Source organism: Neodiprion lecontei, chromosome 3 (genome assembly GCF_021901455.1).
Source record: "Neodiprion lecontei isolate iyNeoLeco1 chromosome 3, iyNeoLeco1.1, whole genome shotgun sequence".
NCBI classification, from domain to species: domain Eukaryota; kingdom Metazoa; phylum Arthropoda; class Insecta; order Hymenoptera; family Diprionidae; genus Neodiprion; species Neodiprion lecontei.
The window spans coordinates 1,593,656-1,605,655 of record NC_060262.1 but is presented as its reverse complement, the minus strand read 5'-3'; the positions used below and the strand labels follow the sequence as shown (position 1 = coordinate 1,605,655).

General features: G+C 42.5%; 2 protein-coding genes across 2 annotated transcripts; both read right to left on the bottom strand.

The window, feature by feature from the left end:
• Positions 1 to 201: 201 nt before the first annotated feature.
• LOC124293721 lies at positions 202 to 3,481 on the bottom strand. The gene is made up of 9 exons (XM_046735827.1): positions 3,455 to 3,481; positions 3,320 to 3,400; positions 2,277 to 2,401; positions 1,919 to 2,114; positions 1,523 to 1,831; positions 1,141 to 1,382; positions 956 to 1,037; positions 506 to 798; positions 202 to 396 (listed from the first exon to the last, which is right to left on the bottom strand). Exons 3-9 carry the CDS (start codon positions 2,388 to 2,390, stop codon positions 202 to 204), a joined length of 1,431 nt encoding a protein of 476 aa, XP_046591783.1. The 5' UTR covers positions 2,391 to 2,401; positions 3,320 to 3,400; positions 3,455 to 3,481.
• Positions 3,482 to 6,211: 2,730 nt separating this feature from the next.
• On the bottom strand, positions 6,212 to 11,835 carry LOC124293719 (receptor-type tyrosine-protein phosphatase epsilon-like). The gene is made up of 17 exons (XM_046735816.1): positions 11,292 to 11,835; positions 11,120 to 11,201; positions 10,469 to 10,959; positions 10,101 to 10,354; positions 9,740 to 9,998; positions 9,555 to 9,642; positions 9,380 to 9,456; positions 9,089 to 9,223; positions 8,838 to 8,978; positions 8,322 to 8,519; positions 8,028 to 8,224; positions 7,826 to 7,944; positions 7,513 to 7,727; positions 7,308 to 7,436; positions 7,074 to 7,228; positions 6,832 to 6,967; positions 6,212 to 6,721 (listed from the first exon to the last, which is right to left on the bottom strand). The coding sequence occupies exons 1-17, from the start codon at positions 11,535 to 11,537 to the stop codon at positions 6,647 to 6,649; spliced, it is 2,997 nt and encodes a 998-aa protein (XP_046591772.1). The 5' UTR covers positions 11,538 to 11,835; the 3' UTR covers positions 6,212 to 6,646.
• Positions 11,836 to 12,000: the final 165 nt, after the last annotated feature.

The following is a 12,000-nucleotide window of genomic DNA, read 5'->3' as shown; positions in this document are numbered from 1 at the left end:
AGTTTGAACGCTTATTCGATTTGAAAAATTTGCGACTTCGCTGCATCGCATTTTATGGAAGCATGCAGGTTCAGCATTCGTCTGCTAAACGTGATATGGTCCAGTATGAATACGTGATTTCAAAACGTAATCAGCAAAGCAAGTTCTTTGTTTGGGTGAAATATTGGATATTGTCGCCGGAGAAATAATATTCACTAATAGTCACAGATTGTTGATGAACTCTATATACTCTTTTCGCGACCCCCGTTGACCACGCTTGGTGTCGTCTTCCGAGATTAAAATCTGTATTACACCTGCCGTGCTGATTACATTGGGCTGATCAAACACTGCCACGGAAATGTTGGCATGAAGCACTTGCTTACCGGTAATAAGCAAACAGCAGTAACGGAAGAATCGCTATGATTGGAAAAATAATGACATAAAGTAAATATTGTTTCCAAGGACGTCGTTCAGGAACAGCAGCTTGAAAATCCGAGGAATTTTCTTTCGAGATGAACAACTGTACTGCATTTTCCATAATGCTTATGTTGCGCTGATTGAACGCTACCAAGGAAATGTTGTAGCTCCCTGATTTTGACAGGTAGAACTCCGTGGTGTACTCTTTGCGATTCGGCTCGACAGGAATTTCCCTGACAATGGGAATTTGGTGGGTTAATTTATCAAGTTGACGTCGATCCAGAGGACTAACGCGGACGGCGAATCGCGTGATTTTCGCGCCACTCGATAACGGCTGCTTCCATTTCAGGCTCACGTTACCGCGATTTTGCGTCACCGTGAAATTCACTCGCCAACTGAGATCTGGGGACACGAAGGATGGTTCAATTCATTACATTTGTTAACCTCGCGGTTAACTTTTATCTTATGAATAGGTAAACTGGTTTTCATTACAGAAATCATACGAGGCTACTTTAATGTAATCAGAAAATAATCCTTTAGCGTGGCTACGTAAACTAACTTGATTTGCACGATTCTTCCAGCGAGAAGGTGATGTTACTCCGGATATCAAATCGATCAAGCTTCTTGCCCATCGCGTGAATCTGTGAATGAATTGTATTTGGCGTCAAATAATGATAATCTATCGATAAGGGCATTTTACTCTAACTGAGTGCAATTTGTCTATAGGTGTGTCGACGCACGCACCGTTATGTTGACCTTAGCGTTCGAAGGTAGGGATACATCTTTTAAGCATGTGTGATCATCCGACAAATCACAGATCTGTTCTTTCGTATTACCAAAAGTCATATTTTTGGGGAGCTCGTTTCCTTCGGCGATGGACACTTCGTAGGATTCGATTCGGTCGTGAAGAAGGACTGACGGAATAAATCGCAAGGAGATGGTGCTTCTGTCGCAGTCGGCATCGTACGCTTCCAATTCTGTCACATCTTGAACATAGCAACTCGTTAATGTAGTTTGCGTTGCGCAGAGTTATCAAACTGTTCGAATGACGTGTAAGTTTTCGAGACGGTAAATGTCATTGGCAGAAGGCTACGGCATCCGAGTTTCAAACTCGCTCGGTCCTCACCACGTGGGGTCGTCCAGGTGAGGTTCACATAGTTCGTATTATTTTCCATTCCATGCCGAGACCTTGTCACGTAAGCACGGACATTGTACTTTACACCGGGAATAAAATCGATCAAGCTTAAGTCGAGGTTCCTATAGGTCGTTTCGTAGTGATGTATTACGCGCCGCATGCCGTCACTGACAGCTTCGAATTTTATTCTTGTCCATAAGATACCGCCCGTGATTGTAGTACAATCCTCAGGCCAATCCCACCGAAGAAACCTTCCTCCTTCTTCAATTCGGAGGTTGTGAATTACCGACGTAGGTATCACTGTACAAATCAGCATAAGTTGTTGAAAAGAAGGGTTTTACATATGCTGCCGAATTTGTTAGACATGCACAAATTTTTGGTACCCACGAGTTTCATTCGTTTGAAAGTTATACTGCTTTGGTGGTCCCTTTGCACTGTCGATGTACGCGAACACGGTTGCAACGTACGAAGCGTGGGGATGCAAGCCATCGAAGAAGGCTTTTGGCTGGATCACGGTTCGTTTCATCGGCTGCTGTTCAGGAGTCTCGCGACCGCTTTCATAGCAACCAACCAGTGCATTTACCTGATTACGAAAACATAACGTGGTTGATAAGAAACGTGCAGTAGGTTATTCCGCGATTCGAATGTTGCCACTTTCAGAGCGTCTGAGATGCGCTGAAGATGAGCAAAGAGACGTGATAATCAATTGTGACTGAGATTTTGGTAAGCTGATGAAACGCGGTACCTTGAGAGAAACAGCATACTTCACGATGGTGGCATCTACATCTTTGGGGGGTTTCCATTCTAGCGTGACGCTAGTGGCGGATAGAGATGTGTGAATCAGTTCCTGAACTTCCATTAGTGCGTTACCTAATGAAACATCAACCAGTCACAATCACTTTAGGAAATCTTAGAATCCGTACTCGTGTATCTTTCAGCTAATTTTTACTATTACGGGTGCACGAATTCAGTTTAATTATATGGTTGTGTCCTCGATCAAAATACTTTCTGTCTTGGTTTGTACGTTTTCCATACTTGAATCGGGAATGTTTTATAGGTTTTCTGGATAACCGCGATACGTGGTAGATATTTCGATACACGGTTATCATATAATTTATTCAAAGAGGGGCAGTGAATAATTGGGATTCGAGTAATACCACAGCTTCAAGAATTCTTACTTAGATAGTTATGAATTTTATACATCATTTTTGGGTCCAAGTTGGGGTGCACTAATTGGTCGAAGAACTGTCTTCGCTAACTGTTCGATTTGAGTTTTTCTATTGGTTGCTTGGCCTGCGTATTTTTACTATTTGGTATTGAATTCAAACGAAGTCTTTTGTACGTACATTCGGTAAAGACAGGAGTAACCAGAGAGTGGTAAATTTGGTATTAGACAGGGGCTACAATGAAATTTCTAGTCACCGAAACGGATCTCAAAAATGGATGACAATTGATTATCGTAACTGATTTTCAAAAAGTCAAGTAACGTGTCACGATATTGCGATGACGAACTTGTACTCAACAATAACATTGTTGTACATGTGCTGATTCAAGTTGTTTCAATGTTCGCAGCCGTTGCTTCCACGACGTGACATCTGCTAAATTTATATCGGACTACCGGAAACTGTTTTTGCGCGTACATTGAAAGTCAAGGAGATGACGCGAATGATGAATCAATGGCACTAGATTGAACGTATGATGACATATCACATGCGTGGTTCGTCGAACTATTCGAAACTCGATGGATTGAAACCAAACCATTTTTCTTACTTTCCACCATGTCCTTACCACTTCTCTTATCGCGGGACCTGCATTTGCAGGTTCTGCATTTCCGATGGCAATCGTCCCCGTGATGAACGGCGGAGCATTCTGTGAAAATGATTTTCTTATAATCGACCTCAACTTCGAATCGGTTGTACTCACCGATCGTTCCGCGGCATTCCCTATTCGACGATAACTCGATCACTTCAATTTCAGTGTAAGATAATTTTTGGCACTTGATCCTGGGCCAGGAATCAAATTTCTCTCGACGTATCGTTATTGTTGATTCTCTTGTGCCTGACAACAAGTACAAATTATTTACACGCAAGAAAGTAAATAGGCAGTGCAAAAATCTAGAAAAGGGTATCTGTCTCTGTGTCAAACGAAATTTAGGCTTACCGCGCGGCTGGCACGTGCGGAAGTCATCAATCGCCCACTGACCGTATCCATCGTCATTCTTCAGAGCAGTTGAAATTTTTAACCGCACGAGTCTTCGACCTACACTTTGTCGGTTCACCTGGACTTTGAACGGCCGCCAGGTGATCAGCTCGTTGTTCAGAGATTTTTCATCCCCAGAAATGTATTTTAACAACGTCTCTCGGCCTGCGGTATCCACTAGGTTGACGTTTAGCTTACATTCGGTACAAAGACCGACGTGCATTTCGACGCATAATGTCCCATTATGTCGAATAAATTCTGATGTCAATATTACTGAGCCAGATTTCCTTGTCAGGAGATATTTATCTAACGTCAATAATCAAACGTCGTAGCATCAGTTTGGCTTATTTTTTCCTCTCTATTTAACAAGTGATGTCGCATACTCACAGGAGTGAAATCTAATCCGTGCATCTAAGCCTTCGACCCATACGTTGGATATTTGTTGACGATGCCGGAGAGTTCCCTTCAGGATAACGTGGCTATTGTTAAAAACCTCGACCAGGCTCCTTTCCTTGATCCATCTTACCGCGAATGTTCGCCATTCGTATGGGTCGAGACTGTTCGCGTGACTTGCCTGCAAATCGAATCAAATCGAATCGTATGGGTAATGAAATATCGAATTATTGCAGTTTGACCGGGGTGAGATGTAACAATTCGGAAATCAGAAGGGATAACTGTTGCACCAAGTAGAAGAAAATAGTACGATATTAATCGGTTATCGACGCCGTACCGCGTCGTAATCGATGATATTCCTCCAGGCGTCCTTCGGCGTGAGTTCGCTACATCCAGATGCTCGGTTCGTGCAGGTCGCAACAGAAATTCGTGAACTGTCAATCTTGATCCGAACGCATGGACTTTCCGTCGATCGATTGCTTGCACACAACAATACATTCACCTCTTGTGATCCTCGAGCTGATAGGATAACGGTGCCAGAAGATTTATTCGCTCTCCCAACGTACCGATATTGAAGTTCGTTTGAAATATTCCCGAAGTAGAATTCCTTCAAGCCTGCGAACATTCGTGTTCGGTCTGAGAACATTACGGTGACTCAGAGCTCAGATGGCCGTTCCACCTTACGAGGAAACCGCAAGATTTTTCGTAAGAGATTCTCCGAACAGATCTATGTAGCATATTACCAGACAAAATGGAAAAAATAGAAATCAAAAAACAGCAGAATTGTTCGCACTTACCTTCCCATCGATAGTCAAAAATGGGACCCATGGGATGAATCATGGAGTCGACTTCGTCCCAGCCGTTGCGATCTTTCCATCGAGCTACGCACGCTTTCGAATCCCAAAGTGCACATCCGGGGATATTTTCTGGCACAGCTTTCCTAGGCTGAAAGTCTGTAGAGAGACGTGAGATTTATCACGAATAATCATTTCCGTACTTTGTCAGCGAGGTCGCAGATTACGTAGCGCCCAGTTTAACTACGCGATAATCGGGCTCGTTCGCGACGAAGTTAGTTGCCATCGAAATGATTATCGTTGATACTTTGAACTTACCAGTGAAACTTCCTCGCTGGGTGTTCCAAATCAAAGCAGCGTCGTCGCTTTCTGACACGCAAGTCAGACTTCTTGTAAGACCGTCGTCTTCCGGAGGGTGAAGCCTCACGATCAATTCTCCGACACTCTGCGCGACGATCAACGCAAGCAAAAATACAATTCCGGGAAAACTCGTTGATCGAACGACCATTTTCGAAATCTTTTATCTGTATCTTATAACTACTCGATTTCATTCCCACCGTTGAATAATGGATCGATGAATATTTCTCCCGTTCACCCTCGGTACTTGAAACGCTGTGGTTTCTCTCACTTCGACATTTTCCGTTTACTCTGTAATTTTTCGTCGACCAATAGAAATGCTTTTATTGTGAGCTCTAAAACTTGACGCGTTAATCTTCAAGAAAGTTTCCCAGCGATTAATGTTTAGCAACTAAACCGCGACGAGGAAAAGCAGCGACGCATCGTGTTCCGTATTTTGGTCTGTGGTTGTCGCGTTTGCGTTTACCGACATCCACATCCTTTGTGCTTCATCCGTTTGCGCCGTTTTTCGACAGTCAGTGTCGTTATATTATTATAATACGCATAATACTATGCGTCAGGCGTTCCATGCAACTCCCTGTCGAGAAATTCAGAATACGACTTTTTCTTACAAGCAGGGTCTTTGGATTCAAGTTTTCAAAATTCAAAGTTAGTAAAGGTACTCAATGAAATGGTAAATTGAGAAAAAAATTCATTCCAACAGATGCTCAAAATGATATCCGTTCAATTCAGTACACTTTTCAAGACGCTTCAAAAAAGATGCATAACATTGTCGTAAATGTTCCCGTTCGACGTGTCGAAAATATCGGCGGACCAGTACATTGGCTTGCTAGGTCGCCAGATCTTCGGATTACCTGATATTAATTTGAAGATATCTTGAAAAATTAATGTCGTTGGAAGAATAATTTCAAATGAAGGTTTTCAATTTATTTTATTGTGTCAAATCCAACATTGTGAACAAAAGTACACGTTCTCACTTAAAGAAACAATTAAAAGTGCGAAAGCACCGTCTATTGCCCCCTTCGAAGCATGAAACTTTGATATGAATCATTTTTCTCTCAAATGTGTTGTCTACAAGATATTTTCCTGTGTCTACGTAAATGGGACATTTGCATACATACAAATCCGGCAATACCACAATTTTCCTGTGTCTCGAATGTGCTTCGTCGATGAAAATGATTTTGTGGTAACAGTAATATTATGTGCTTTATTTGCATGAATTATAATCATCTTAGAGAAAATAAATGTGGCTAATTATTGCTGTTGCCGATCATCGATTTGCCTTCTATTTCGTAGGACGTGGCACTTTCCAACTCTCGGTGGTGAGTTTCAAATCAAAATCTATCGGTTCACTTGTTTCTTGTAACTCGAATTAAGAGAAATTTGCGTAATCCTGAAAACTCTGGGCGTAATTTACTGCTGCGTCGTACAAATACTTAAACTGATCCTGAAAATACAGAAAAGATTTGGTTTCATTCTTTGTATCCGAAAAAAGTGGTGCTCGATTTGCCTTCACTAAAGAAAGGGTTCAATTTTGCGCTCTTCGATCGGCCTTACCATTGATTCAACGAATTCTGGCCTAGATCGTCGAACCGCTCTTACGGCGGAAATGACGTCACACACTGTCTCGACGGTCATTCGTTCCAATAGAAAACTAAGCGCCAAGTAAAGTCCGCAGCCCGTTACGCCATCTCTAAAAAAATATGAGGAACATGAAGATGGAATAACGTGGAACTCTTGAAGATGTCAAGAGTGATGATTCATCAAGTTTTGATCACCCGATCGGGTATCTTACTTACCGACAAAGTACCGAGGTGGGTCCCTCCTTCCGTTGGATCTTCTCCGAGGCTTTCCAAAGTGAAATCAACGCCGCGACATCAGGTGGTTCACTATTTTTGTTATCTCCCCATCCGGTGCACGTGAGCACGGTAACCGATTGCAGTCTGGCTTTTTCCTACGTACGCGAGAAATCGAAATTACGTGAAAACGAAAGAATCGGAGACTCTACCCTGAATTTATCTACCAGCACGCACCTCCGATGTGTCGGTGAGCAAGAGCTTGTCAGTTGTAAAGTGTTCCTCCTCGAGTCTCGATTTATTACTAACTTGTATGTAGGGCAATGGAACGAGGATCGAATCTCCTGGCAGAATGTCGACGTGTGTCTGTAATACAATCGACACTTGTCGAGTGATTGTTAATTTCTCTTTGGGTGATCATTCGACTGTGTTTCATACTCACCGGATCTCTGGGGTTTGGCGTTTGCAGTATTATTATCAGCTCTATCTCTTTCTCAGCTATGTACCGCCAGTATTCCGGTATCGTAGTAACCGACGGTATCCGAGAGGCGAGGAATTGGTTCTTCATCTTCACTCCGTCAACGCCAAAAGTTTCGGTCTCGTTGCTCTCGCAATCGATCGTCGAGTATCGTTGGTACTGAACCGCGTTTTGGCGCACTGAAATACAAACACATGATTTTTAACAGTGAGATTTTTTCTTGCCTTCTGGTCATCATCACTGTAAAAGTAATCGATCGTCTCTTCTTCGTACATACTTGTCGATTTTCCGGCTCCCATCAATGATTCCTTATTACGAGCCGAGTTTTGCATTCCCAGAGACACTGGTGCAGCTAGCGATTGGAGGGCGTCAATCTGCCACTGAGTGTCGTTTAGCCTTGAATCGTTGGAAAAAAGTTAGATTGTAATTAAATTGAACATTAAGTATTTGATCGCGTTGCTTTTACTCCGGCGTCTTACCTTCGGAAGTCGTAGGGTAACCGCTCTCTCAGTTGTTTCATTTTGTTTGTCAGTACATCAGCGCACGGTACCTGAGTCGGAAGATAGACTATGCTTTCCGTGATTATGATATGGGCTAGCAGGTACTGCTGTTTGCTTCCAACCATGTTTGCACGGTTGTTTCGCATCTGGATTATCACACCCGGTACGTCGATCATCTGAACAAAGTCCGGATCATATTTCAACGATTTACACTAATTGCAAGCAGTTAGACGCTGAGTCGTTTCTTCTGGAATAAGTTTTCGGACCACTTACCGTGTCGCATATTATCTGGTTCAGGCATATGTCGCACAGTATTATCATTCCGGTTCTACCATCCCCTGCACTACAGTGAACTACAACCGGCGCATTGTCCGTTTGAGTTTTCATCAGTTTTTTCAAATAGGCTACCAATGATCCGGTGTAAGTCGGCACTCCGTGATCTGGCCATCCGGTGTAGTGAAGGTGAGTCACCTGCGAATTAAACGGAGAAAATATAGGACGGGGATATTGGTCTCCGGTGTCATTTTCTCATTATCTTCGAACTAACAAGGAAGGTATCCCAGATCGATCTCTCCGATTTGATTACTGTAATTTGTAATGTGTTCCCTTGAATCACCCCTTGAGATGCCTTAGTTTGGAGGGTAGTTTCATCCCCCATAAAGTGTTTAATGGCGCTTAATGAAAAAATACGCATCACTTAGTTTTTAGTCTACCGTAACATATTACTAAAGAAATTAAATCAGAGAGACCGATCTAGGACACCTTCAATGTAAGTAGATTAATTCGTACCTGCCGAGTTTTCTTTTCGCAACTCAGCACGAAGTATCTGAAAGTGTAGTCGGCGAACACTTTGTGATGCTTGTTCGATACTTTTATGTCACCGTATTTCTTCTCGGTTCCTATTTCTGGCCAGTATAGCTCGCACTTTACCTGCCAGAAGGAGATTCATTTTTTAATATATTCTAACTTGTAAATTATTATTTTCTTTTTTTCAAATCACTCGTAAACAATATCTTCTAGTTTTACACATATACGCACACCTTTTCACCCTCAGTCACATTTGTCAGCATGCATATGACGCTGACTCTTTCTTGCCAAATCATGCGCCAGAAATCGTTTACCGTGTTCGCCTTCGGTCCTTGGGTCGCTATGTACTTCTTCACGTTGCGATATCCCTGTGTCATTCAGATATAATTAATTGATTTTCAAATCGCTCCATTTGTATGCCGACTGGCAATGAGAGATTAAGTAAGTTTCTAACAATGAGTATTGCATTTGATATTGGAAAATCTAGGTCTGTTTTATGGATCGAACATTGCCTGGATACTTACCTGAATGTAACTGGCGTTAATGTAGTCGGAATATGGATCGCCGGGAATTTTTTTGAGGACAACTCGAGTATCGTCATCTATTTCAACCGAGTATTAAAATTTACTTCGTTATATAAATAGATTTTGTCGATGTCATAAATAATTGAAAAGAGTATAACAAATTGTATATACGTACATGGTATTAAATTTTTGTATCTATTTTTTGGCATATTTTCGGGCAACCTTCCGTATTCGCAAGGTCTCTTCAAGCCTTTTGGGAACAGCTGCGACATGTGGTAAATTTAATACAATAAGAAAATACCGATCTCTATTCGTTGTGTCACGGATGTTGATAAATGTTTTTTTCATAACCATACTTACGGCGTACTGGGAATTGAGCGCTCCGTTGAAGACTGCCTTTCTTGTGTATTCCTCAAAACACATCATGCTTACATTGCTGGATTTTTCACCAAACGGGACCGCGTAGACGGGGTTCGATATTCGCTTGGTAGGCTTCGTCGGTGGAAGTGGCGGACTAGTTTCATTGCGAGAGTATCCCAAGTGGTCCGTCCGCGAAATCATTGACGAGTATTCGGAGTTATCACTGTAGTTTGCTCGACGCGGTGATCGTTTGTACCTTCTGTGGTGAATGTTATACATTACGCTTGGTGATAGTTTCCGAAAGAACGATACCGTACTTTGTACTTCTATTTCATTCCAAATTACGTCAGATCTTGCTTACCGGTAACAAAATAACGCGATTGTCAGTAGTATTGCCGTTATTACTGAAGGAATCATAATTATCAAAAGTAAGTCACTTCTATTCGAGCTTTTTGACTCGTGGCTTTCACGACCAGACGTAGGCAAGGTAATATTTTGACCGGATAGTTCGTCTGTAGCTTTGACTATCACGTTGTATATGTATTCTGGATGCTTGGAGCAATTTCCCACTTGGGTATTACGGATCGTGAAGTACCTGGGCATGCTTGCATTAACCTAGACAATACAGTGGTCGGTTGAGATTGATATAGAGAGAGGAGTTTGAGAGATTTATAATACGATACAGACGGCGCTGGGTGTTGAGTGTAGCCACCTGTAAGTCGGACTTACATCGTAATTATCTTTGAAAATTTCCAACTTGGAACCGTCCAGTTGGAGTTCAACAACAACGTAGACCGTAGTGTCTTGGGTTGCGTTAACCAATGCCGGAATCACGACTTCTATGTCACTTCCCTTACATTCAGCTCTAGGTATTTCTCCGGATGCAAAGCCGGGTTTGAAAGGGATTGTAATATTATACGAATCTACTATCCCGCTGGAAGGATTCTTCTCATTCGTTGCTGTCACTACAATTTGATATGTCGACGAGGTTCTAAGGCGAAGCGACGTATTGTATGTTTTCTGTTCCTGTTTCACGGGATAATTCGCGGTTGTAGTGTTTTGCCTTTTACTATTAGTATTCAATAGCGTCGACTCCAGGAGCTCAGCTTTGACTTCGAATCGTGTGATTTTGAACTTGGGCAGTGGCGGATGTTTCCACATCACCGTCACTATTCCATCATCCCCTATGATCTGGTCCAAATGCTTCGGCCGGGTGAGTTCTGGGGACAAGTAGCATCGTCGTTTTATGTAGTAGATATCCGTTTTTTCTTGACATGAATGAATACATCAAAATATCGTGATTCTCGCTTTTGCGAGGTTGTAGAATTGAGTTAATCCTCGAATCCTAAGTACTATTTGAGGAGAATGCTGTCGGCTTACCGGCGGTGCGCCAATTGCTCTCCAAAACTATGCGGGTTGCAACTAGTCCATGCGACGACACGCCCTTGTTTTTCGCCCGGATCTGAAATTAAGATTACAAATTGTTTTTACGTGGGAACAGTTGAGATGCGTCTGATTGTTGACACGAGAAAATATAGATTTATGTAGAAACCTGCGCATCGAGCTGGACTGAAAAGTTTGTTCGAAGTTCAACATTTTCCAAGCATACCGATTTTTCCGACAGCTTACACTTTGATACTTGTGCCGGAGTTTCGTATGTTTCGTCTAACAGCGGCGCATCATCTCTTTGCTGGTAGATTTTGAGGTGGTAGGATTCAACTTCACCATTGAGCGGAAAAGGTAAGTTCCACCATAAAGAAACGGTACGTTGTTCGACGTTAACGTCGAACGATCCCATCTCATCCACCTTTCCTGGAGCTAGAACGGATAAGTTTGATAGCTTTGCTATAATACAGACACTTTCAATGGTCGTTACAAACGGTTGTCCGCACTCTAAGCCAGACCCAAAATTAGAGATTTCGCGGTAATAACAATAGTCGATAGGGAGAAAAAGAGCGCCGGGTCGAGGATCGCGCGTCCGAAACTTGGAGAGGCGACGCTTGACTGGCCAACGGATAATTCGCACTTGAGGGTTTTTGTTTCTTTCGTTTTTGGCGTATCAACGGCACTAGCGGAGCGGCGAGTTTGAAGGAACGACGACGGGCGTGTATTACAGCTCCGATCGCGAGCGGGATTGAGAACATTTTGTTCTACTTTTTTTAGTCACGCTTTCAATTCCGAGTGTACAATTTTTTTCATTCCATTTCGTTGAATTCCGTGGCGTTAACAAGGGTCCTTCTCTCTCTCCGAAATTTCCTCCT